At 40.4% G+C, this 27,133-nt stretch overlaps 1 protein-coding gene across 2 annotated transcripts in view; it reads left to right on the top strand.

The window, feature by feature from the left end:
* Positions 1-9,128: 9,128 nt before the first annotated feature.
* PARK7 (Parkinsonism associated deglycase) overlaps positions 9,129-27,133 on the top strand; it is a 28,506-nt gene continuing 10,501 nt past the window's right edge. Inside the window, exons 1-5 of one of the 2 annotated variants that reach the window (XM_020974737.2) lie at positions 9,129-9,237; positions 16,621-16,825; positions 17,856-17,957; positions 19,539-19,598; positions 19,879-19,948. In XM_020974737.2, coding sequence (XP_020830396.1) covers positions 16,736-16,825; positions 17,856-17,957; positions 19,539-19,598; positions 19,879-19,948 — 322 coding nt within the window. In that variant the 5' untranslated portion in view covers positions 9,129-9,237; positions 16,621-16,735. The remainder of the gene's footprint in view (positions 9,238-16,620; positions 16,826-17,855; positions 17,958-19,538; positions 19,599-19,878; positions 19,949-27,133) is intronic. The other variant, XM_020974744.2, reaches the window with a different exon arrangement.

Here is a 27,133-nt window from a genome sequence, read left to right as displayed (position 1 = left end):
CCTACTATGTACATTGTGAACAGCAGCATGAACTAGTGGGTATTTTTTTTTTGAGAGCTAGCCTTCCAGTTGTTAATGGGGGAGGGGAGCCCTTAACATAGTTCTGCTTCTTCCACATTCTGACTGTGGAATGCTGGGCAAGTTACTTAAACTCTCAGTGCCCCCAGACAACTATATAAGACCATAAGTGGCAGAACAGGTACAATTTGGCATTGATAAAGGGAGTTTCCTTACTGGAAGTTCCCTAAACCAGTGAAATCACAGGTTCAGTAAACACCCACCCCCCACATTAATTCGCCTTTCTCACACTGTAGTTTACCAGGGCTGGTGGGAACCCCTGCCCTTCAGTATTCTAATGACCGGCAGTAAGCCCTGCTTGTTCTTTAGTTGACCTTTATTCTTAAAACTTCATAGTGCATTGAGTGGTAGAGCCTTTCACCAAATGTTTCTTTTTTAAAAATTTTTTAAAAAGAATTTTTGTTACATTTTGAACTCTGAGTTGTCTCCCTCCCAGCCCCAAATTAGAAAAGGCCAACATTTGACATAGATGTATATATCAAACCATACAATACATACTCCCACATATCACTTCTTTCTCTAGAGGTGAATAGCATTTTCCTTCATAAGTCCTTCATAGTTGATGGGAATGTTCATATTACTCAGAAGAACTTAGTCATTCCCAATTACTCTTCAAACAATATTGTGGTATGTTCTTTTGGTTCTGCTCATTTCACTCTTCATTATTCCATGCAAGTCTTTTCATGTTTTTCTGAAAACATCTTGCTTGTTGTTTCTTACAGCACAGTAGTGGTCCATCACAATCATATACCACAACTTTTTCAGCCATTCCCCCTTTGATGGACATCCCTTCAATTTGCAGTTTTTTGCCACCACAAAGAGAGCTGCTATAAATATTTTAAAACATAAAAGTTCTTTTTCTTTTTTCCTGATCACCTTGGGAAACAGACTTAATAATGGTGTTTGCTGGGTCAAAGGGTATACACAGTTTTATAGCTCTTTGGGTATAATTCCAGATTGCTCTCCAAAATGGTTGAATCAGTTCACAGTTCCACCAATAGTGTATTAGTGTTCCAATTTTTCCACACCTCCCCAGCATTTGTCATTTTCTCCTTCTATCATTTTAACCAATCTTACAGGTGTGAGGTGGTACCTCAGAGCTGTTTTAATTTGCATTTCTCTAATCAATAATGACAGAGTATTTTTTCATTTGACTACAGACTGTTTTGATTTCTTCTTCCAAAAACTGCCTGTTTATATCCTTTGACCACTTATCAATTGAGGAATGACTCATATTCTTATAAATCTGATTCAATTCTCTATGTCACCAAATGTTTCTTTAATTTTTACGGTGGCACAATGGTACTCATTGCAGTGGATGGAGCTCTAAAGTCAGAGATACTTGAGCTCTAATCCTACCTTTGACTCTTAGTGGAGGTTTGGCTTCAGCCAAGTCCCTTAGGACCTCTCTGAGCCCATTTACCCATCTGTAAAAATAGGGACAATAACTCCTCCAGCAGAACCTGTGCTACATCTTAGTGTCTTTGCAAGGGTCAAGTGAGAGAAAGAGTCAAGCTAGCCTTTAAATGATGGGTCCTAAGGAAGATTTAAAATCATAAATGATACCTATGAGAGATAATCTCTAAAATCTTTTTCAGCTCAGAATTCTCTGATTCTGTAATCATCTGCCTTCCAGAAATTTATAAGATCATGGACTGTGAGAGGTGGAAAGAAACCTTCTGGACGCTTTATTTTGATAACCTCAGTTTATAGAGGGAGAAAACAGAGTAAAAGAGGATGCCAAGATGGCAAAGGGGAAATAGGCAAGCCAGGATTCCAACCCATGTCTTCTGACTCCAAATCCAGTCTTCCTTCTTGTTCAGCAGTGTCCAACTCTTCATGACCCCATTTGGGGCTTTCTTGGCAGTGATCCTGGAATGATTTGCCATTTCCTTCTCCAGCTCATTTTACAGATGAAGAAACTGAGGCAGAGTTGAGTGACTTGTCAAACAACTAGTAAGTGTCTAAGGTTGGATTTAAACTCAGGTCTTCCTGACTCCAGATCCAGTGCTCTATCCACTGTGCCACCTAGCTACACTTCTTTCTGCCATATGTATATACAAAAACCAAAACAAAACACAATGAATTCATGGTCAGCATGCCGAGCAGCTGGTATAGTAATTCTCTTCATTTATGAAACGCCTCTACAACTTTTAACTCAATCCTGGGGATTTGCCTTAGATTTTGAGAAGTTAAGTGACTTAACACATGGTCACAATCCTAATTCAAGTCCTTGAGATTTGAACTCAGGTCTTCCTGATTCTAAGATCAGCATTGACCTTCCCAATGCTGCTTCCTCCCACAAAATTCTATTCATATACTATTTGTGAATGTCTACAGAATCTGTTCAGTCCCAATTAGTTTTCAAATAAAATTACTCCTACTTTGATCTTTTTTATTTCTTCTTAACTATCTCCTATAAGCACATAGATTGGAAGCTGAAAGGGAATAGAGAGATGGTATAGTTCAGCTCCCACTGTTTTAAAGGCAAAGCACCAGAGGTTGAAGGAGAATAAGTGACCTACCCCAGTTCACACAGGTAGTTTATAGGGTGACATGGATCTATAGACCTAAAATGGATCTCAGAAACCATTTTAAAGGTGTGGGATTTGAGACAGAGGAAGATTAAAAAATGTGTGCAAGGTCACACATTTAATTGCCAAAGGTGAGGGAGGTTTGAACCAGAGACTGTAGTGGACAAAGAATAAGCCTGAAAGTGAAACAAAAAATGTATTAAGTGCTTTTCATGTGCCAGGCATGGGAGATACAAATACCAGCAAAAAAGTAAGACACTTCTCCCCTCAAGGAGTGCACATTCTAATGGAGGAGACAGTACACAAAGGGGGAGGGGAACAGCATCCCAACAGGAATGGTATCAGAGTTCTGGGGTATCAGAAGCAGAGTCAGAAAAGGAATTAAGGATGGCTGACCTGGGCTCTTCCTCAAAATGGAGGTTCCTGGAGGAATTCACCAATGAGAGAAGGAGGCTAGGAGAGAGAAGTTCCAGAATGAGAAGGTCAAGAAGGCTTTGGATTCAAGCCCCAACTCTGACATGTATTGGCTGTATCACCCTGGGCACATCACTTAATCTCTGTGAGCTCTAGGCAGCTCTCCAAGATTATAAAATGCAGAAAATGTGCCCACCTGCATTGGTCCAAGGAGTTCCCTCACCTGAAAGGTCCAATCCCAACTATACTAGCCCTCTCCTGACTCCTGAGCTAGGGTGCCCCTGCCTCCTCCTCTTCACACCACAAGGACTCCAGGTACTTATATTCACTAAACCAGATGCTTTAAAATAAAGCTTCCTGGGGGCAGCCACTGTTTTGCTTTTTCTTTACAGTCCCAGTGCTCAGTTAAGCAAGGGCTTAACAATGGTTGCTAATTGATTATAAAGCAGAAAACTGAGAGTGGGGAAACTCCGTGGAAACTTGCAAAGAATGAGAAGAAATGTCAAGTCATTGAAAGTTTTGTGTTCTCTCCCCTCAGTTCCCCACAGGACCACAGACATCACCACTGCTCAAAGAGTCCGAAATATGTTTGAGGTTTATGCAAAAAAGCAGTCCAAGCCCCAAGGTGAATAGTAAAGGTATATCTGCCTGAGAGGTATCTCTTCCTAGAACAGTTCCGCTTGGGGCTTAGGTACGTAAATGAACAAAGACGCCGTGAACCCACACCACATTTTAAAGAAACACTGGCTTGGCTATTTACCTAGGGCCTCATACTTCTCTGAATTTAAAGCTGAAAGTATTATTGAATCAGCTGTTTATAGTAAAGAAAGAGTAAGAACTCATATATATATGTTTAGTATGGGGATTAAAAAGATTTGAGAGACACGGTTTCTGAGTAATTTAATCATTTTATTAATAAGGGCAGCACATTATTAATAAAAGAATGGTCATTTGGCCGTCTATCTTGGACCAAAGATAATCATGGCAAAGGGCTCACAGTTTATATACTCTTCAAAAAGTAGATGTTCCTGAGGGGTAGCAATCAACTTTGATTGGATAACACAATGGAAGGTGAGCTGTATTAAAATGAGGGGCTGAGAGCGATATCATGCCATCCTTGGACAGAGAAACTATCTCTATTCTCAGACCACCCCCAGCCTTGGGCTATCTAGACAAGAGGATTTGTCTCCACCCAAGCTGGATGGAACAGAATTCACCTGAGACTAGAGATTCCTTGTAGAGTTGGGATGGGTCAGATAGAGAAGTTAATTCAATCTGATCATCAGTAACATCTTTCACAAGACTGAACTTTTAGGGACAGCTAGGTGGTGCAGTGGATAGAGCACTGGCCTTGGAGTCAGGAGGACCTGAGTTCAAATTCCAGACACATAACACTCACTAGCTGTGTGACTCTGGGCAAGTCACACAATTGCCTCACCAAGGAAGAAAAGAGCCTGAACATTTTGCTTTTTAAAATCAGGACTTTAGGGGCAGCTAGGTGGCACAGAGAATAGAGCTCCAGCCTTGGAGTCAGGAGGACCTGAGTTCAAATCTGGCTTCAGACACTTGACACTTAACTAGCTGTGTGACCCTGGGCAAGTCACTTAACCCCAATTGCCTCACCAAAAAAAAAATCAGGACTTTAAAAGAAGGGGAGAACTCTGGATCTCCCCCCAATTATTCGTTTATTAATAATCATTTCTGTCGCTAGACATAAGAACATATCTATATGTAAAAGCATCTTTAGCAAATGGTTTATGAACTCATAAAAAAATGGAATCCTTTTTTTGTCTGTGGAAGATCTCAGATAAACAGTGATATAACCAGCAGTGACCTAGGAACAGTGCAAGAGTTGGAAAATGTTTACCAGCAACTTTATTAAACAATGATGCTTTTAGTACATTAGGCAGCTAGGTGGCACAGTGGATGGAGTGCCACGCCAGGAGTCAGGAAGATTCATCTTGAATTCAGATCTGGCCTCAGATATTTTCATGCTGTGTGACCCTGGGCAATCACTGTATCCTGTCTGCCTCAGTTTACTCCTCTGTAAAATGGTCTAGAGAAGGAAATGGCAAACCTTTCCAGTGTCTTTGCCAAGAAAACACCAAATAGGGTCATGGAAAGTTGGACACAACCAAGTACACAAGTTAAATGTCTCTGTACGTTTTCCAATAGGCCAGTTTTAGAGGTGGGATGAAAAGAGCTTTGAGTCTAGACTCAGAAGACTTGGATTCCAACCTTAGACTTGTCCTTTATTACCTGTGTTGACCTTTGGCAAAAACTATTTCCTTTACCCAAAGTTTCAAAAACAAATGCTAAAAAATTGTTTTCACATGCAACTGGGAAATAAGATATACAGGCAATGGAGTATTGAAATCTATCCTGCCCTACAGGAAAATATGAAAGGAAGGGGATAAGAGTAGGGGGTGGGGAGGTAGAAGGGAAGACAGATTAGGGGAAGGGGTATTCAGAATGCACGTCATCTTGGGGTGGGGGGAGGGACAAGATAGGGAGAAAATTTGGAACTCAAAAATCTTGTGGATGTGAATGTTGAAAACTAAAAATAAATAAATTAATGAATATTTAAAAAGAAAAGAAAAGAAAAGAAAAAACTATTTCCCATGCTCAGGGCTTCATTTTCCTCTACTGCAAAATGAAGGTGCCCATGTGGTTGACTTGAAGGTCCCTTCTGTCTCTATATCGATGCTCCCATTGGAAGATTTAAAGACAGAGCAAGTCTGGATCTGAGGAACTAGTTGAATTGTCATTTTATTTTGAAGTGACAAAGTGTTTCAGTCTGAGAGGTTGTGACCCCTCAAAGACTAGAGTATAGGAAGGGGTCGACTGGAATGAATATTCACAGACTCAAGCATTCTTTAAGTCAAGTTGGCAAAAAGTTTATTGTTATGCTTTTCAGCAGGCAAGGATTCTTAAGGATCCTGCGATCTTAGAGGGGTACTGTTAAGGTTTACATAGGATAAAATATAATAAAACATGTGCCAAATATGCTAACTAGGTGATTCAGGGTGGGATCAGGGAGTGGTTAAGGAGTGGTCAGTTCTTAAAGGAACATGCACTTCTTGTACCTACTGTGCAGGCATTTTACCCAGAGTTCACTAGGAAAAGCCCACAAAGGGGGCCACTTGGAGTTGTGGTTTTAGGCCTGCTACATCACTAAGTTAACTAGAGTTCAGTGGTAACTGAGAGTCGTCCAGTCTGCCACCAGTCAATGTCTTGTTTGACAAGATAGAGGTAGGGAGTATACATATGTCTTAAGTCTAGAATATAGATAATGAGGCATCCAGGATGTAGATAATGAGGTAGGACAGTAGTATAGATAGTCCAGTGGGTCAGGATATCTTTATGACCCAGTGCAATGCCAGTTTAAACTAATAATTCCTTTGGGTGCTGTTTGTAACTGCACCAGGGAAAGAGATAAGGGTCTTGCTGGGGCCCATTCATGAGTAATTGCTAGGCACAGTGTCCTTGGGCTAGGGAGAAATCGTCAGAGACAGTATTTCTGAGACGAGGGAGAAATTGGGGTCTAAGTACAAGCACCCAAACACAAGTACCCAAGCACCCCATCAAGAGTAAACATCATCTGATCTACCTTTGATCGTATCTGTTAATAAAGGATTTTATTTCATTAACTCTTGAGTGGCAAATGTTCACCTCAGAAACCTAGAATGAACAGGTGAGGTGGTGTTTTAAGAAAGCAGTTGATACACAAATGAAGCGGTTACAAATTAAAACTACTTTGTGATGCCACCCTGTTGCAGTGTGAGAGGTTGAGAGGTTGTGACCCCTCAAAGACCTGAGTACAGGACGGGTCGTCTGGAATGAATTCACAGACTCAAGCATTCTTTAATTCAAGGTGGCAAAGATTTATTGTTACGCTTTTCAGCGGGCAAGGGTTCTTAAGGATCCTGCAAGAGACTGAGAATGCAGCTAGGGTTTACATGGAAAAGAGCATGGGAAAGAAATGCCAGGGACACTGATGAGGTAATGTAAAGGTGCAGGTGTCTTTGGGGGCTATGGATGGGAAAGTACAGGGAGTATACCAGACAGGGAGGGAGATGACAGAGGTATGGATCTTTGGAGTCTGGCAGCAGGCAGAGTTCTTGGGCTGGGCAAGGCACCCCTCTCCCTCTGTCTTGATGAGAGAATGTTCTGCAACAAGGGAAAGCTTTCTTACAAGACAGGAACTACTAAGGAATTGGGAGACTTCCAGAGACATGATCTGAGGGCTGGGGCCTGAGCAGCCCAGTTCTGTGTAGCTGTACCAGGGAGAGAGAGAAGGGTCGTGCTGAGGCCCATGCATGAATAACTGCTAGGCACAGTGTCCTTGGGCTGGGGAGAAACTGTCAGGGATAGTGTTTCTGAGGCTAGGGAGAAACTGGGGTACAAGTACAAGCACCCAAACACAAGCACCAAAGCACCCCATCAACCCCACACCCATCAACCTGGCAAAAATGATTAAAAGCAGTGAATTTCATTCTTGGGGTGTAATTTGCAAATCTGTAGACTATTATATATAGGAGAGAAAATTGGTGGTAGGCAGTGCAAGTTTCAGAGATGATACCCTTTGACCCAATAATTTCATTACTGGGAACATACCCTGAAAAGGTCACCAAGAGCAGAAAAAGTGAGATCTGTTCAAAGATCTGTTTAGCAGCCTTATATGAAATAACAAAAAAAAAATGGAAACAATCTAAATATCTAACAGTAAACTAACGGTTAAATAAATTGTGGTATAGTACTTTATTATAATTCAATTAAGACAAAGTATGAAGAATACAAAGAAATCCGCTACTGCTCCCCTCACCAAAACCACCATGTATTTATTTTGTATATATCCTGTGTATGCTAATATATGCATACATTGACTCTTCTATTGGAATGTAAACTCCTTGAGGACAGACACCATACAATTTCTTTCTGTGGGATGGGGATACAAAGGAATACATGAAACAATCCCTGTTCTCAAAGAGTTGAATAATAATAACTGACATATAATTTGAAATAATAATAATAGTGACTAGCTACATAGTGCTTTAAGATTTATAAAAATAGTAATAGCTAATATTTACATAGTATTTTGAGGTTTGCAACAATAATAGAAAACATAGAGAGCTTTAAAGCTTACAATCAAAATAACAGCTGATATTACATAGAGAGCACTTTATGGTTTGTAACAAGAGCTGACTGATAGACATCGCTCTAGGGTTTTCACTAAAAATTGCCAACATAAAGCCACGTTAAAATTTGCAATCATAGCTGACACATATAGCAATTTAGGTTTATATTAACAATAGGTCCCATTAGGGCATCAAGATTTTCATTAATAATAGCTGACATTTAGACAGTGTTTTCAAGTTTGCAATGATACTGTAGGCTGACATTTAAATAATGCTTTAAGGCTTGCAAAAATAATGATAGTTGATATTTACCTAACACTTTGAGATTTTCATATGACAACTGATATACAATGTTTTAAGGTTTGCAATGATGACAGTGGATATTTATATAGTGCCTTAAGTTTTGCAGTAATAATGATAGCTGTTAATTATATAATGCCTTAATATTTGCAGTAATACTAATTGTTGACATTTATGCAGCGCTTTAGGTTTGCAATAATGATATCAGCTGAACACCTTGCATACTTTTTCGATAACATTTAGAAGGCTGCTTAAGTTTGTGCTTTTAATAAAACATTAAAAAAAAAGAGTGCCGTTCAAAAATAGACATTTAAAAAGTAAAGTAAAAATTGGCCCTCCCGAGGCGCCCTGCCACCCCCACCCTAGACCATGGCCCTCTCCCAGTCAAAGGTACAGCCGTCAGCTCAGGATTCTAGGCTGCACACACGTGCCCAAGGCCTGCCCCGCCTTCCCCCGCCTTGCAGTCTCCAGCAAGCGCATGCGCAGATATAGCCACGCCCCCTTCACCTAGCCCTTCGCTCACCGGCTGACCCGGCTGAGCTTTTCTCGTCCCGCCCCCTTGACCCCGTGGTGGGCTCGCGCCTGCGCTCGGTAACACGAGACGGGATGGGGAGAGGGGGCGGTTCGTGCTGCCCTTAGAGCGAGCGGGCCGCGGCGACGTCACCGCTTGCGTCACTTCCGCTCCCTCCAGAACTCTTCAGAAGGCGGTGGGTGTGGAGCTGCGTTCGCCGTGCTGGTCCCGGGTCTTCCGCCTGCTAGGCACCTGCGAAGCGGTGAGAGGCGCTCAGGTCGCGGCCCCTCGGCTCGCCCTGGTTGTCAGAGTTTTCCGGCCGCCGCCGCCCACTTCCCAGCCTCAAATGTCAGAACGCTCCGTCCATCGCTTCTCAGCCCCCGCCCCGGGCGGGGAGGCCAGGACGCCCCCGGGGCTAGGCCTTGTCTGCCCCGCGTGACCGTGGGCGGCAGCAATAGTGGGAATAGTGGCCCAGGCTTAACGGATCGCGTCCGGGACTGTAAAGAGCGTCTCGTTAGGTCTTTGGGTCTCAGTTTCGTTATCTTTAAAATGGGGGGAGGTTAGCATTGGATGACCTTCGAAGTCATTCTCCCAGCCCTCTGACCCCATGGTTTAGGGATGCACGGGAGCCCCAGAGGGCCTCGAAGCATTATCCAGCAGGGAAGGAAATAGACCCCAAGAAGCAGCAGGGAAGGATTTGAACCCAGGCCCCCTGACTCCAGACCCAGTTTATCTTTGCTCATGACTAAAGAGTCCTTTTATAGCACCAGAGTAAGCAGTGTTAGTTGATAGGGAATGCCTGGCAATTAACTTGTAGAAGCAGAAAGAATAGCTAGCGTGTGCGTGTGCGTGTGTGTGTATTATACAATATATAATATATTGTATTATACAATATCACATACACATGTACAGCTAGTAAATGCCTGATAGAATTTGAACTCGGGTTTTCCTGACTCCTAAGTCTAGCACCACCTAGCTGCTTCAGCCTGTAGCCTTTACCTTCTGGCCTCTTTTCTTTTTTTTTGAGGGAATGGAGAGGATTGGAGTGAGCTTGGTAAGTGTATGTATGGTTTTGCAAGGGTGGTTAGTGATCTTGTGATTTCACTGCCATAGGAAGTTCCTAGTAATAGAGGAAGTTCTCCACCAGTGCAGATTGGCAGCTTCTCTCACTTTTGGCCTCATAGTTGCCTGGGACACTGAGGTTGAGTAATTTAAATGTGGTTATGCATCTAGTATCTGTCAGAGGCAGGATTTGCAAAGTAATGGGAGCTCAGTTCAAGGAATCAACAGCAAGTCTTGTTAGGCTGAAACATAACCAGGATCAAGGAGAATGTGAAGAATAGATAGAGCCCGATTGTCTGGGCTGGTCTTCCCTGAAGTTGCTCACATAAGGTGGCTGAAGCTGGTCTTATTGGTAGAAGAGAGAATAAGAGAGCCAAGTAAGATTTCTGTGTGGTACTAAGTGTGGCTCTGAGGAAGTCTGCAATGTCTTTATTCACTCAGCCTCTGGCTGCTTTTCTTGTGTCTGTGATCTTTTCGTATCTCTGGAGCAAAGTTTGTGCTATTCGGTTGTGTTGCAAAATGTAGTCTTAGGGTGTAATAAATATGCCAAAGCAAAGTATGGTAATAACTGTTACAAAGTCAGAGGAAATTATAGCTTTCAAGTACTTATCATATTCTCTGTCAGTTGCTGGTCCCTCACAACTTGAAGGGTTCCTAAGCAGTAGTCTAAAATCACATGAGAGGACCCTACACCTTTATGGCTGCTAGATCTGTTCCTTGATGTTAATAATAGCTGGTATTTTTATAGTGCTTTAAGGTTTGCAAAGCACTTTACATAGATCATCTCATTTGATCTGTTGTTATCACCAGAGGAAACACCGTCTTACCGTTAATTGGATTCTAAAGCCCTTAAAGAAAGAGTCCAAATTTATTTTTTGTTAAAGAATCTAGTGCAAGAAACATTTGCCATTTTATATGCAAGACACTGTTGGATGATATAAAGACAAAAACATAGAGCAGTCTCTGTCCTCCAGGAGTTTATTAGGGGTTACCATATTTCACAAGTAAGTAAATGCTACATGACTTGAGGGTGGAGATTAGGGAAGGACTCTTGTAGGGGTGGCATTGAAGGAAGCTAAAGATTCCAAGAGGCAGCAGTGAAGCCAGAGTTCCTTCCAAGATTGGGGGAAAGGTATAGCCAGTGTAAAGGGTCAGTGATGGAATGATCAGCTCAAAGAATGACAGAGTCATCCTGTTAGACTGAATGAAGGAGAGTATGAAATCAGTCTGGGGCCAGAGTGGGAATAACCATCAAATTCCCAGACCCCCAAGTCCACTGTTTCCAGTTTTGGTGTGAGATCAGAAAATCATTTAGGTGAGTTTACTTCCTTTTGTCCTGCCTCTTGTCCTAGGTGCTCACTGTAGCAGGTAGCGCCTTCTGGCTTTGCTGGTGGTGCTTTTACCCAGAGGTATTGATTACTATACTTGGGGACTTGAAATTATTGCCAGTGATAAAATATTAGGTATATTAGCACCTCTTCTATCCGTGTCGTCTTCCATTCTCCACCATCTCTCACCCTAAATATCCAGTCAGTTGCCACATCTGTTCCATTCTGCCTTCCCAGCATCTCTTGCCTCCTGCACCTTCTGAGCTCACACAGTTCCCACTTTAGCTCAGGTCCTCATCACCTTTCACCTAGACTCTTGCCGTACTCTATGGATAGGCCTCCCCAATCCCGTCCTTCATCCACAAGGCTGCCTCAGTGATTTTCCGAAAGTACAGGTCTAACCATGTCATTCCATTGTCTCTGGTGCCAAATAGCTCTTGTTGGCATTGAAAGCCCTTCACAACCTCACCCTTACCTCCCTTTCCAGTTTTTTCTACATTCTTGCCCCTCTGGTACCTGATGGTTTGGCCAGACCTTTCTTCACACACAGTGTTCGTGTCCTCTCTGTGCCTTTGCACTGGCAGTTCCTCATGCCTGGAATTCCTTCCTTCCTTATTAGAATCCCTGACTTCTTTCAAGGCTCAGCTCAAGCACTGCGTTATGCATGAAGTCTTCACTGATCCCCACAGCTGCTAGTATCTTCCCCCCAAAATTACTTCGTATCCACTTTGCATATGCCTACATATGCATCAAGCCTGGCATATAGTAAGTGCCATATACATGGTAGCCATTATTATTGTCAGTGCTAGCTAGAATTTAAACTCCTTGAGGGCAAGGACTATCTGACTTTTGTCTTTGACTCCACAGTGCCTAGAACTTCAAAGATCCTTAATAAATGTTTATTGGTTGGTTAATTCCCTACACAGGGGCATTGCCCATTCTTGCCTACTAGCCACTTTTTTGGGGGGCACATTTCCTTTCCTCCCCATTGTGAACCCTCTATCTGAAGATGTGTATACCTCCCTTCAAGGCATGTATGGGTTCTCCTTTTTGGAACCCACCTATCTGCAACTTCAGTGCTTAGCACAGTTTTGGTCATACAGTAAGTGCTTAATAAATGATTTTAAAAAGTTACCTAAGAAAGGTAGTATAATAGGAGGATCATTTAGCTTCAGTCTTTCTTGGAGAAATAGACTGACCTACATCCTGTTTTTTAAATGGCAATTCTGTAACAGTACTTTTTGATGAATGAGTTGTTTCTATCGTTTTTATTTGTTCTGTGGAAGTCTGATGGGAGTTTTATTCAAACCACTAAATTAAGACATCCTCATGCTAGTGACTCATTATTAAGAAGAACTTAGATGACTATCTTCTTAGAGATAAAAAAAAATAAGTAAAAATGTAACTTCAGTACTGAAACTTTCAGATACACTGACATAAGCATGTAAAACATTGTTCAAGATTATATTTTAACTGCCAGACAGGTGGTTAAGTGCTTGTCAGTCTGGTCAACTGGATTGAGTTTTGAACTTGAATCAAGAAATTCAGATTTTGTTTCTGACACTTAACTGTGTGAACATGGAGAAGTCCCTCAATCCCTGTGTTCCTGACAAGCTTTACGTTTTGTATGGGTTGTGATGCACACAGATTTTTGAGAAGTCTGCAGGTTCACTGCTGGGTGCCATGAGGCAGCTGACAGAAAGGCGTGGTCTCTGCCTTTGGATGCTTTTTGGATAGATACGTATCAGCAGAGAAGAGGATTCGTAGTAGCTAATAACTGACATTTAGGATTTGCCAAATGTTTTGCATGCTTTAATTATACCAGCAGCAGGTGATTAGGGCTATTTAGTGTGGCCGTAAACTCTGAGTGTTTTGAGGGTTGATGGAAGGATTTGAAAAGTTTTGATTTTACAGATGGGTGAACTGAGGCACAGAAGAGGAAAGCAACTTGCTGAAGGAAGCAGCTGGTGGCTTAGCAGTACCCAGAATGCACATTTTCCCTACTCCCAGCCCCGGGCCCTTCCGACTCTGCCACCTTCTTCACAAACTTGATTGGGCCTCGAAAATTTTTCTGTGGTCTTTGCTCTCAATCTCCTAGAGCAACCCCATGAAGTAAAAGGGGAAGAGAACTGTCAGCAGTCACAGAACTTGGTACAGCTGGGATAAGAAGAAAAGATTCTCATGAAGGATGTAGGTCTTTAACTGAACCTGTAAGAATGGATTGTTTTTATATGCAAAAGAGAGTTTAATTCCAGGCACAGGAAAAAGGTAAAGCCCAATGAGGGGGGTGGCTTTCCACTAGGTTTGTGTCACCCAGGAGGCACTTGATGTTTGCTGAAGTAGAAAAAGCAGCATATAAGTACGTAAGAAAAGGTTCTATTTTGTGAAAATGTCAATATAAAACATCAGCACAGATGACAGTGTGACATCAGTAGAGAATCAGCTTAGTATGATGGAAAAAAACCTGACTCTAGTGTCTGAGGAGCTTCACAACTTCTTGCTTATGGGAATGGGCAAGCAGCAGCCCCATTTGAGACCTCAGTTTCCACATCTGCAAAATGAGAAAGGGATTGAATTAGATGATCTCTAAATCCCATGATCTGTTTCTCAGGATTAACAATAACTATAGAAAAAAGCAAGGGGCAGCTAGGTGGCATGGTGGATGGACATTGGCCTTGGAGTCAGGAGGATCCGAGTTCAAATTCAGCCGCAGACAACTTGACACTTACTAGCTTTGTGACCCTCGGCAAGTCACTTAACCCCTGATTGTCTCACCAAAAAAAAAAAATAATATTTACCCTAGGGTTGAACTTTTCTCTTGTATATCTTTAATAGTTAATATACTTTATATCAATTAAATTCCCACTTTGAGCCAGATATTATGCTAGACACTGGGGATAAAAAGACAAATGAAGCAATCTCTGTTCTCAAGGAGCTTACATTCTATCAAGGGAGACAACAGGACATATATAATACAGAAAAAAGTACGAGGAAAAATATCAGTGAGAAGATCCAGAAGGGCTTTATGTAGAAGATGATGCTTGAGATGTGTCTTGCTGAAACAGATTTTATGAGATGTAGGAGACAAGGGAGTGTATTTCAGGAATGGACACAGGAGAGGGGACTGTGTCAGGACTGAAAGAAAAAGCCAGTTTAGTTGGGTTATAGAATATGGGAAGGGGAATATAGAATATATAACAAGACTGTAAAGGTAAGTTGAGGCTAGTTTGTGAAGGGTAGAGGCCTTTAAAAGCCAGAAAAGCTTATATTTTACCCTAGAGGCAGTAGGTAGCCACTGGTGTTTATTGAGTGGGGGAGTAACAAGGTCATATCCGTGCTTAAGGAAAATCAGGTTGGCTGTTATGTGAAAGGTAGATTGGAGTGGGGAGAAACTTGAGGAGAGAGACTGATTAGGGGCCTGTTAACACAGTCTAGTCCAGAGGTGATAAGGGCCTCCAAAAGAGTGGTGGCTTTGTGAGTAGAGAGAAGGGGTTTGGATTCAAGAGATGTGAAAGTAGAAGGGATGAGATTAGTTGGTTGGTTGACTGTGGCATGAAGGAGAATGAGGCATACAGGAAGACACCAAAATGATGAGGTTGGGAGACTGGAAGAAACAGTGTGTGAAAAGACTGAAATAATTGGAATTTGTCCTTGGAATTTTAAGAGGGAATACTAGTATAGTGTGAGATAGTCTCTTCTTTCAATTTCTGTTTGGCCCAAAGTGGGAAACAGATTGGAGTATTCCATTCTTTCCAGTTGGGGAACCTAAGTGTTGCTGATGTAAATCATTTGATTCCGTATATAAAACCATTCAAAAAAAATTTTAAGAGGCGTATTTAGACATGAAAGGAACAAGTTCAATATCAAATGATTCTCCTAAGTCTGCAAGCAGATAAAAAGTAGCCAGTATGGACGTGACTAATGCTTTCCAAGTCAGCATGAGTCCTCTGCCTGTGCCCTGGGGAGGTAACAGGCTGCCTCAAGTTGCCTCAGATTTCCTTTTGCCGTTAGGTAGACTGAGCTGGATAAAATGCAGAGCATTCACTAATGCCAAGTATGACAGTCGTAAATTTGTGAGAAGAAATTCATGCTGGTTGGTGAGATTGCCAGCTTGTCTGTCTTCTCAGAAGGGGAGCAAGGAGAGTGTAGGGAATTCAAGAGCTCTTCACTGCCTGGGGCTCTAGGGGCTTCTGAACTGTATTGGGGGAAATTGAGAGGCGGGGGGCTCATTTTGACCATTGAAAGTTTGGATTCTGTTATTATTGGAGAAGGGCCTTTTTGTGTCATTACATAAAACATTAAATTCGAACTTGGATTGACCTTTACCACTGTCTTGGCTGCTACTTCAGGAATATCTAACAGACCGCTTACTTATACAGATACAGTATGACTGGCATTTTGTAAACAAAAAGTGGAGAAAAACTGGTGCAGCCAAATTGTGAGTGCTGTTACCTTTTTAATATTGCCACCCTTGAGATAATTAAATTGAATTAAAAACCAAGGTTTTGTATTTTGGGAGGCTGGATTTCTCACCTTTGGTATCCTGTGAGTAAATAAGCCCAGATGTTACTTACACTTTGTTGGAAGTACTTCTGGTATAAAAGTTATTGTAGTTCTTGTGACTGAAAGTGTTTGTTTGACAAGTTAACAAAACCCTTCAGAGCTAGAAAGAAAGTAATTGGGTTAAGAACTGGGTTAGAAGTGACTTATAAGTAAAAAACATTTTTTAAAAAATTATATAGTTCACCTTAGGGCTTGATATAAGAGTAATGCCCTGTCTTTTTTTAAAAGTAGATGTGTTATAAAATACTGTCATTGATATAAAAGAGATTCAAAGATTAATTCTAAAAATTCCCCTCTAAAATCTCCAGAGAGAAGTCCTATATATTTTTGGTCCGCGTAATAAAGTTTAGTCACGTCATATTGTGAAGTAGAATTTTCTTCCTTGCTAAAGGAGAAAACCACCCTCTTCTCACTGAAAGGGCATGTCTATTAGTTTTAGTAAGTTTCACTTGCAACAAAATATCTAGACAATGAATTTTTTAAATTGCATTTAAAACTCAGTTGAACTTTTCTAATCTGAGTTGCTCCTATCATGATTCATAAGAATATATTCACTAAACTTGATTTCACTTAGAAATACATAGTAGATCGATTAGTTGACACAGTATTTTGTAAAAAGCATGTGCTTTCAAAAATGTTAATGGATGATAATGTTTACTAGGGTCTGACTGCTTAAACTGTCTTTTCCTTAGGAGGTGTTTGTTCTACTGTCCAAGAAGCTTCGCAGATTTCAGTTTTGTCCATTCTTTGGTTGCAGTAACAGGTTCAGTGGAGTAATTGTGTTCATTAAAAAATAATATTTTTAAAATGGCTGCAAAAAAAGCATTAGTCATCCTGGCTAAAGGAGCAGAGGAGATGGAAACCGTTATCCCTGTTGATCTGATGAGGAGGGCTGGAGTAAGTATGCAGACCATTTCTGTCCATTTATTTGTGGATTTCTTTTATGTCTTTTGACCAAAATAAGATTCCAAACTTGATGGAATTTTAAATAAAATTTAAATCTCCACAGCTAATGTAAGGCTTATTTATTATTCTGCATTTGGTGTACTTGCTGGGGCTGGGGAACAGGACGTTAGGTGGACTTCCTCTGTGAAGGAGATCGTGGAGGTTTGCCCAGATGAGAATGCATGGCTAGGTTTCTCTCTGTACCGCCGGAGGGAGTGCTGCCCCCATTGATGAGGACACAGAGTAATCAGAGGATGTAGTGATCAAAGTGTAAGGCAGTATAGTGAAATAAAACATTCACTACAACTTTTGGCAACATATTTAAACATAGTAAAAGAAGTGGATCTCTTAAAATATCCTTTGCAACTCTGAGAAAATTGTATCAGAGGCCATTGAGTCCAGCGCAAGTTTCCATGACCAAGAATCCCATCTACAACATCCCTGACGAGAGGTTCTCCTGGGAGAGGGACCCTGCTATCTCTGCTAACAGCCAGTCCCACTTTTAGTCTTGTCAGGAAGTTATCTTAGGCAAGACTAAATTGTCCTTTTCTAAAACTTCCATTAATTTCTTGTTCTGTACTCTAAAGTCAAGCAGAAGTCTACTCCTTCCTTCAAATGATATTTCGGATACTTGAAGACAGTTATCATTCCATATTCCTCTTCATCTTGAGGCTAAACCTCCCCCATTCCTTCACCTGAACCTCATATGGCACAGTCTCTAGTCCTTCACTGCCCTGTTTATCCTTCCTCTTTCTAAAATGTGACGGCCACAACTGAAAACAGTGTTATAGAGGTGGCCTGAATAGGGCAGAGTAGAACCAGGTCAGTCACCTCCCTCATTCTGGACGTGAGCCTTTCTTACCGTAGTTTAAGATCTTTGCTTTTTAGGCTGCCACATCACATTCTCGATTCATAATGAATTTGTTGTCCAGCACACTGTCGATTTTCTTAACTAGGTATGGGAATTGTTTTTGTTTTTCAGATGAAAGTCATTGTGGCAGGTCTTTCTGGAAAGGATCCGGTACAGTGTAGTAGAGATGTACTCATTTGCCCTGATGCCAGTCTAGAGGATGCGAAAAAAGAGGTTTGTCCTTTTTCATCAGATACAGTCCTTCAGACATCTTTCATTATGTTCATTCTGTAGTAGTTGATTAGAGAAATTCAGTCATGGCTTGTTCTTTGTTCAGAGGAAGTTTTCTATTACGTTATAAAACATTATCAGGTGTTATCTTGTTTATTACCATGTGTAATTGCACAAAGCTTGCTCATTTTTGTGTTTTCTCTATCTGTACAACAACATAACCTTGTTATCTTGCCTGCTGTTCTGCTCCTTTCTTATTTGCTACCAAAACAGAACAGGGGCCAGAGTGACAAGGATTAGCACTTGATCTCCTAAACCTTTGCTTTTGTCATAATCCTGTATTCCCTTTTCAGAGAAGCAGAAATAGTCACATGTTTACTTTAGGTGGAACATCTGATAAGCCTCTGATTGGAGGAGAATTAAATTGATTGACATAAATTCATCCTCACTATCATTTTCTTTAATTTGATGTGAGAATTTAAATGAGAAAAGTTTCCAGATTTTTCATATTGACCTGGCTAGTGATGTCATCATCAAAATGAATTTGCAGAAACTCGTCATCTGGAAGTTTGGCCAGGGAGATTGCTTTTTTTGGCAGCAGCAACTGATAAAGGAAATCTAAGGGGGATTAGCATGCACACAGGAAATTTTGGGTGCCTTAAATTTGGGGCTGGGACTCTAGTTGAGAATATTTAGTCAATTTTTAAAATGTTGAGAGAGAAAATCAATCTTTTTTAAAAACATATTAATGATAGGGAATGTAGGGAATTTGTATACTAATAATCAAATATGAAGCTTGTTGATGATTTTAAAAATGAAATGCTTAAAGTGAGAAGGAAAAGTCGGTTGTGATTTCTGTTTCTCAGGGTTTTTTTCTGCTGTACTTTGGACAATTTAGGACATTTGACTCATGTTTTTGTACCCAGTGCTACTGGGACAAAGAAAAAGAATTATATCTTTCTGATATTGTTTTTCTTTGTTAGATTTTTTTTTAAAATACAGAAAAATAAGGGTCATGAAAATAATGTTGGTTGCATCTCAATACATTATATCACAGTATTTGCCGTATACTCAGGACTTTGCTAAAAGTGCTATTAGGCCAAATTTCTAACTTTGTAGTTTTAGCAAATTGCTAAGTGGAATATAGTGGAGAGAGTACTAGACTTGGAGTTAGGAAACCCTGAGTTTAAATCCTGCTTCTTACACTTTGTAGCTGTATAATGCTGAGCAAGTCCCTTTACTTTTGTCTGCCTCAGTTTCCTCATAGGTAAAATGGAGTTAATAATAGCACTTAACTTCATAAGGTGGTTGTGAGGAGCAAAGGAGATAATGTGTGTAAGACACTTAGTGAACCTTAAAGCGCTTCATAAATGTTAGCTAACATTATTTTTTGAAAACTGCAGCTTTTGAAGGCATTGAGGACATTAATACTTTTCTCTAAATTCTTTTAGTACATTAGTCACTTTTATCTCAAATTCTATTTTTTTCTGAATGTCCTGTTCGTTTTAGCTCTCACTTTTAGAATATGAAAATATCATTAGACTGTTTCTCTTTAATGCACTTTCTTGTTTTTGAATGTTTTAGGGACCATATGATGTGATTGTCCTACCAGGAGGTAATCTGGGTGCGCAAAACTTGAGTGAGGTAAAGTCTAATGAAAGTGTTCAAGAATATTTACATTTCATATTTTTGGTGTCATTAAAGTCTTGGAGGGAAAGTGATATGTAAAGTGAGACACTCCATAATAATGTGGAGTTCTAAGTTTGCGCATGTCTTAAAAGTAAAAGAACATTTAAAAATGATCAGTTTCTGATTTTTGTACAATATTTCTAAATCCTAGTTGTTTTAGGTTCTCCTTGCATTCTTTATAGAGAGGATTGATTTATGAATTAATGGCTACTTTATGTTACTTTTCTTTTCGTAGAGTGCCGATGTGAAAACACTGCTGAAAGAGCAAGAGAAAAGAAAAGGCCTCATAGCTGCCATTTGTGCAGGTCTGGCATTTTTATCATGCTTTTAAAATGTTAGTTTTCCAAAAGCTCTATGAATAGTCTTTCAGTTTTACAGATTTGTTCTTAAAGGTCCCCTTACCTTTTACAAGTCATAAAATAACTTATTAGGGACAGCTAGGTGGTGCAGTAGATAGAGCACTAGCCCTGGAGTCAGGAGGACCTGAGTTCAAATCTGGCCTCAGACACTGGATACTTCCTGTCTGTGTGACCCTGGACAAGCCACTTAACTCTGATTGCCTAGCCAACAAATAAATAAATGAGTGAGTGAATGAATGAATGAATGAATGAATAAGTAAAATAACTTATTAGGTAAAATACCTTGTACATTCATTTTGGATACATTATGTATGTAAATGTTCTCTCTGTTAGATGTAAACTCATTGAAGGTAGGGACTGTTTTACTTTTGTATGCCCAGTACTTAGCATAGAGCATTCCACTTAATAGTAATGTGTCGGTTGATTGATTTTGATTTCAAGAATAAATAGAGTTGGAGTTTTCTGCTGTTTTATAAGTTAGCATAGTTGTTTTCTGATTCTAGAGAATTCTTCTCCCATTCCCTTTATCATCTTTATTTCCATGTCCTTGGCAGAGGTTCTTTGAAATTGAATAATTCTTGTATTTGGTCAAGCACAGGAAGAAGTTGTGTCACTGTGGTATTAATTAAAGTACTCACCCCAGCAGATGATCTCTGTGCCAAAAAATTCAGCATGAATCTGCTGAAAGTAAATTCATTAGCTGCCGTATATGTGACCTTTAGTTTCATGAGTCTAAGTTGTAACCTTTCTAATTTTAGTGACTTCTCAATGGAATTTTTCTGATTGCTTGGAGCTGCTATTTTCTGATTACATGCAAATGAAAATGATATTGAAAACATTTCATGGTCATACAGTAAACCAGACTTTGAGAGTTGCTTTCTAATTCTGCCCTTGACATTTATGATCCTAGATAAGTGGCTTCACCTTTCCGAGCCTCGGTTTTCTCCTCTGTAACATGGGTATGATAACTGTAGTTCCAACTTCACAGAGTTGTGAAGAGTAAATGAAAGAAAGGATGCACAGACGCTTCGTGAAGTGTCCGATGAGGGTCAGCTGTCATTACCACCCACAATAATGGAGGCAGAAAAACTATGGCCTCTCGTCTGGTAGCATGCATTTCAGTGAGAAGAAGCTACAGATAGCCATGAGGTCTTTTAACTTTTTGATTTGGAAGAGATGCCTAACAATGTCTACAAAGCTGGATTCCAAAGAATAGCAGCTTCAACACAGGAAGAATAATAGTAATAGAGACACCCGGTAATTCACAGAAGACAAAATCCCAAGTCTTATTGATACCAAAGAAGCGTGTTAGGATTTTGTCCTTTGCAGTCAGTCCACCTCAGAAATCATCAAAAAGTAGATAACAGATACCTTGTATTTGTATATAAACTTCAGAGGTGGAATGACAGCAGAGGACAAAATAAATACAGCTAGTAGGCAGTTAAAACCTACAGTAAGCAAGGAGATTGGTGGTAAGGAACCCCTGGCCGCCTTTGATGAGTTCAGGTCAGCAGACCTTGGATTGCCCAAAGTGATAGCTGGTGTTTTTGTTAACTGTCAGTGATCTTTGCAAGATTATGGAGAATAGGAGAGAGGCCATGGGGCTGGAGAGGGGCTGATGACCCCATTTTCAAGGAAAAAAAAAAGACTAGAAGTAGAACACTTTCGTCTAGAATGTATGCAGATTAGAGTGAGCAGAATTGTAGAACCCCCAATCAAAAGGCTGGGTAGTGAGTATCTTAGCAAAGAAGTGGTTCTCACTTGACGGTCTAGACGGAAGCCCTTCATCATCCTGCTTGCCCTTCCTTTGACATCTTCCTACACATTATGAATTGTCCTTCCTAAAATGTAGGCCCAGAAAGGAGCTGGATGCTCCAGATGTGGGGTGAGCGGAGCAGAGGGCGGCGGAAGGGTTATTTCCTTCCCTCTGGAAACTCCATCTCCTTTGAGGCAGCCATGGTTGTTTTAGCTTTCCAGCTGCTTGGTTGTACCGTTGGTCAGTGTTAAGCTTGTGTTAACCTAAAACTCCCTGGCCTTTTGGATGAACTTCTGTCTAGACATGTTTTGGTTTTTTTACTCTCACATGTGTGAAGCTGAGTATTTGACCCTAAGTTTAAGATTTTAATCTCTTTTTAAATTTCATCTTACTAGGTTTGGCCCAACATTCTAACCTATTGGGGTCTCTTTTGATCTCAAAACTGTCAACCAACAGCTTTGTATAATTTGTCAAAGCATGCCTGTCTGCTTTTATTCTAGTCCCTGATTAAAATGTTAACACAAGAATAAGGGCAGATTTTGATCCCTGGGGCCACTACATTAATGACTGTTTTTTGGGCACAGCCATTTAACCAGTTCTGAAAAACAAGCTGTTAAAACAAAAAAATAGTACCTCTGCATAAAGACATTAACAGGTCAGACGGTGCAGTGGCCTTTTACCCTCCGAGAATCAGGAAACATTCAGAGAGATGGTTAGTGTAGAGAAGAGTTGTAGAATACACACCCTGTGCTCCTAATCTGGCATCCTTAGACTTCTATTTGTAAGGCACTCAGCAATGTCTTTGCATCTCAGTAATACTTTTTTTTTTCCAGGCAGTTGGGGCTAAGTGACTTGCCCAGGGTCACACAGCTAGTGTCAAGTGTTTGGTCTGCGGTCACATTTGAACTCAGGTCCTCCTGACTTCAGGGCCGGTGCTGTATCCACCGAGCCACCTAGGTGCCCCCTCAGTAGTACTTTCCATTGTGCAGTATCACTTAAAAATCCACTTAGGTTGCCTGAGTATCAGCTGTGATTTCTACTTTTTCATCCATGTGGTACTGGGTCCAGTCATGTGATATTATTAATACTGACTAGTGATTGTAATATCACACAAAAGTATCATTTCAACTTCAACATTCAAACATTTTATCAAATGCTTTGTATTGAGAAGCTGTCTAATGTGCATGAGTACTGTCAAGTTTGTTGAATTATTCAGTCTCCTTAAGGAGATTTTCATTTAGATGCTAAGGCAAGCCATAGGTATGAAGGCTCAGTTGCCGTAGAAGTACTAAATAAAACAGGAATTGTTAAAAGACACCTGTGTGTAATGAGTCCAGTGAGCGTTTGTGAGGGGAAGCGAGCAGTAGAGATTGGAGAGGGCAGCCTCAGCCTTGCTTCATGCCCTCCCATTGGGAGAAGGAAGCAGATGCTGAGGGAAGAGTAGCAGGAGGCAAGCTGATGAGTGTTTGAGGAAAAGGAGTGCAGTCAGGAATGAGAACTAAAGCCAAGGGGTCCAGAGAAAGAGACAGCTCAGACTGCGGGCTGTGTCAGAAGGATGCTTGGGTTTTCTAATGGCTTTATGAGAATCGCCACAAGGTGGCGCTATGAAACTTCAGGTAATGGTCCCTTTTGTTCAGCTCTGCTTTTCGTTCAGTACCACTGGTGTGCTGGGGCTCCACTTATGTTTGCAGAAAGCACATGTTTAAAGATAACATTGATCTCTTTTCTTTCATTTTTATTCATTCAATTCAGCAAGCGTTTACTAAGTGCCTGCCGTGTGCAGGACACTGCTAGATGTTGGCTGGATAAGATGCAAAGTTAAGGTAAAAAATGTTTTCAGGCATGTTGGACTTAAGTTACAAATTTGCATATTTCAGAACACTGATTTCTTTTTGAGATATTTGCATTTTATGGCTAAATGGAACCAAAAAAATGTTTTAGTATTCCAGTGAATTTAGTAGGAAGAACTTGGAATAAATTTACTCCCAATCCAAAAAATCAAACATTTTTCCTGTCCTAGTCATAGGTTCATAGCTGATTAGAATAAGAAGGAACCTTAGAAATTATCTAGTCCAACACCCTTATTTTTTTTTAAATGAGAGGCAGTTGACAGATGAATAGATTTCATCTTTAAAGAGCTTCGTATGTGTAATAATTGTAAATCAGGGCCTATTCTTGCAGAGAATGTAGCTACTTGGGCATTTGTATGATCTTCTAAATCTGAGAATCAGCTGGTTTTCAAGTAACTTGTAAGGATATTATGTAACTACTCATTTTCCTGGGAATTAGATTGAGATATGAAATATTAATTCACCACAGTAATTCACATTTCTAGCATTTTAGTATTTGGAAAGGACTTTCCTTGCCACAACCTTTTCCTCATTTTAAAGATGAGAATCCGGAAGCTCTGAGACATTGGGTAACTGGCCCATAAAATCACAGAGATTAATGATGGTTTAAGTTGGGATTTTGAACCCAGGTCCAAGGCCAGTGCTCTCTTTGCTACAGTACCTCCTCCTTATGGATAGCTCTTCTAACTTACACTGAATATGAGTGGTATGAGAGTGAGAATGTATCTTAGGAACTTAGAACCATTGCTTGAGAAGGAAAAATACCACGTCATTGTATTTATTTGGGATCCCAGGCCTTAGATGGACACGAGAAAATGTCAAAGAGGATATTTGTAAGTAGCTAGAGAAAAAAAATAATTATACCATTCTGCCCTTCTATAAAGTGCCTTAAATAGAAAATACCAAAACCCATTCTTTGTGATTCCATGAATGACAAAAATATCGAGCTCTAAATGTCCTTTCTAAGAGATGCTTGTTGAATCCCAGGATTGGGAAGCACCTTAGAGGCCCAAAAGGGCAGTCCATAATTGAAACATGAAACACTCAAATAGTATCTCTGACACAAGTATTTATCCAACCTTTGTTTGAACTCCCCAGTGATAGGGGACTCACTATCTTCCAAGTTATTCTATTACATTTTTGGACAGTTATATCAAGGAAGTTTTCCTTATTTTGGCTTGAAATCAGCCTCCGTAACTTATATCTGTTAGTTCTAGCTCTGTTTTCTGGGGCCATGGAAAACAAGTATTAGCCTTTCATATAACATCTCTTAAAGTGGTCTGTGACAGCTGTTGTGTCTTCTACCCCCAAAGTCTTCTCTTTTCTGGGTTAAATGTCCCTAGTTCTTTCAGCCAGTCTTCCTGTGGCATGGTGTAGCGTGACCCTGTATAAGTCACTTAACCTCTACCTCAGTTTCTGTATTTGTAAAATGAGAATAATAATAGTACTTACCTCCCATGGTTGTTGTGAAGATAAAATGAGACAGTATCTGTAGTATTTTGCAAACCTATAAGTGCTAGTAATAATGATGAAGGTGATAAGAGCTGGACTTGGAGTCATGAGAGATTTGGTTTTGTATCCTAACACTTCATGACTGTAACCATGGACCAGTCTTTGTGCCTCACTTTCATCACCTCAAAAATGAAGATGATAATAGTTGGAGTGGCCTAGAATTGCTGTGATGGTCAGATGAGATCGTCCGTGTAAAGTGCTTTGTGAACCTTAAAGTATTCTATAAACGCTAAGCATTATTTTTAGTCCCCTCACCCAGTTGGACTTGGTTTCAGAGGACTTTAAAAAATAAAATTCATGTTCATGTCTTCTATACAAGCTATTTAATTTTTATTGATTTTGAAGGTAGTAGTTTTGGTAGTATGATTTCTGTTTTGAACTTCCTGATATACAAACATGGTAATCAGAAATTATATGTGCAGAGACCAGTTCAAAATGGGATTCATACAGATGGCAAGATCCTCTAGATGTAAACGTTCGCAGATGTTATTGTGCAGATTGTATCAAGTCCCAGGGCACTACTGAGCTTCTTCATTGAATTTTATAATCACTGAAGAGTTCAGTTTTAAAATCTGCAAAGGAAACCCAAGTGGTTGAAAAATGCTTGTTATCCAGACTATGATAATGCAGCCAGACAGGAAACACCAAATTAATATTGGTCTCAGAAGGACACAGAAGATGAAAAATGTGCTGGACACAGAATTGGAAACAAACAATCTGGGAAATTGCTTACTTGCTGCTCTCTGAAACAGAAGCTCACCTTTTAAATGCCAGGATTCTCTCAATAATCTGATGACTAATAGAACATCACTGTGAACTCTGAAGAATCTCAATTGCAATTGACCTAAAGGGTCATAGGGACACGTATGGCAGGTGTGAGTGAGCTGCAGTCTATTAGCAACAGTGACTTGTGTGCAAGAAGCCATATAAGAGATATCACAGAAATGTATGATCAGTAAAGAAAGTGAGCCCATGTTGTAGTGAGAGCAAGGAATAGCCTTAGTGATTGAACGGTAAGAGAGGAGGTAGAAGAGAAGGCCACCTGCAGGTGGATGGATCTTTGAAGCAGGATTTAGGGGAGGACATGCACCAAGAGCTGCATGTGAAGAGAAACTATGAGAGGTTCTTGGGTAAGAAACTGAAAGCTTTGAAGGGACAGATGATATTTTTATCACTGCTACCAATTGTGAGCAAGGGATTCAGAAGAGAGGCAGATTTGGGAAATGAACAGCTGGTTATAAAGATGGTATCTGAAAATGGGATCAACATTTGTGGATCGTGGCTTAAAATACAGGAAAGGGCAGCTCTTGGCAAGAGATGGAATGCACCTCAAAGAGGTTGATAAAAATATGTTTGCCTGGAGTCTTGAGAATCTAACCAGAGAATGACAAACTAAAAAGGAAGAAGAGGAAAAGCTGCCTTCTTTTCTTCACTAAGCTAGGTATACCCCATATTAGCAGAAATTCACAAAAGACAAAATCGAAAGAAATTGGTATCTGCAAAACCCATAGCCTCTGAGATCTATGAAAATGCCCCACAGATATGCGTGATGTACAAAGTGACTCGCCGGGAATGTTTGGGAGAGAGCTGCCTTTGGCACCTGAGGAGTTGAAGTTGGAGCCTACTTCTTTTACTTGTGTGACCTTGGGCATGTCGCTTAAATGCTACTTCATTTTCCTGTGAAAGGATTAGCAGAGGATTCGTGGAAAACATGTTGGAAAATATGGTTCATGATTAAGAAATGAAAGAGGCCAAAGGCTTGTAAACTGCTCAGAAGCTTCACACCTATGTATTATGAATACATTCTTCAGGAAGAGAATGGAAAGGAGGGAGTGCCCTAGGCTGATGAAATCACAGATCCTTTGCTTATTCATGTAAACTTCTAGAGGAAATGATTATCAGAGTTAGTGCCTTTACACTTATTCACAGTTTTTCAGTCAGTGGCTTGTTTGAATAGGTCAGGTTGAATCTGCTGTAATTGTTTGCAGTGTCATCTCATTTTTATTCTTTCTC

Source organism: Phascolarctos cinereus, unplaced genomic scaffold (genome assembly GCF_003287225.1).
Source record: "Phascolarctos cinereus isolate Bilbo 61053 unplaced genomic scaffold, phaCin_HiC Scaffold_726;HRSCAF=1367, whole genome shotgun sequence".
Classification (NCBI taxonomy): Eukaryota; Metazoa; Chordata; class Mammalia; order Diprotodontia; family Phascolarctidae; genus Phascolarctos; species Phascolarctos cinereus.
The sequence above is the reverse complement of the archived record's forward strand: the minus strand, read 5'-3'. Positions and strand labels throughout refer to the sequence as shown.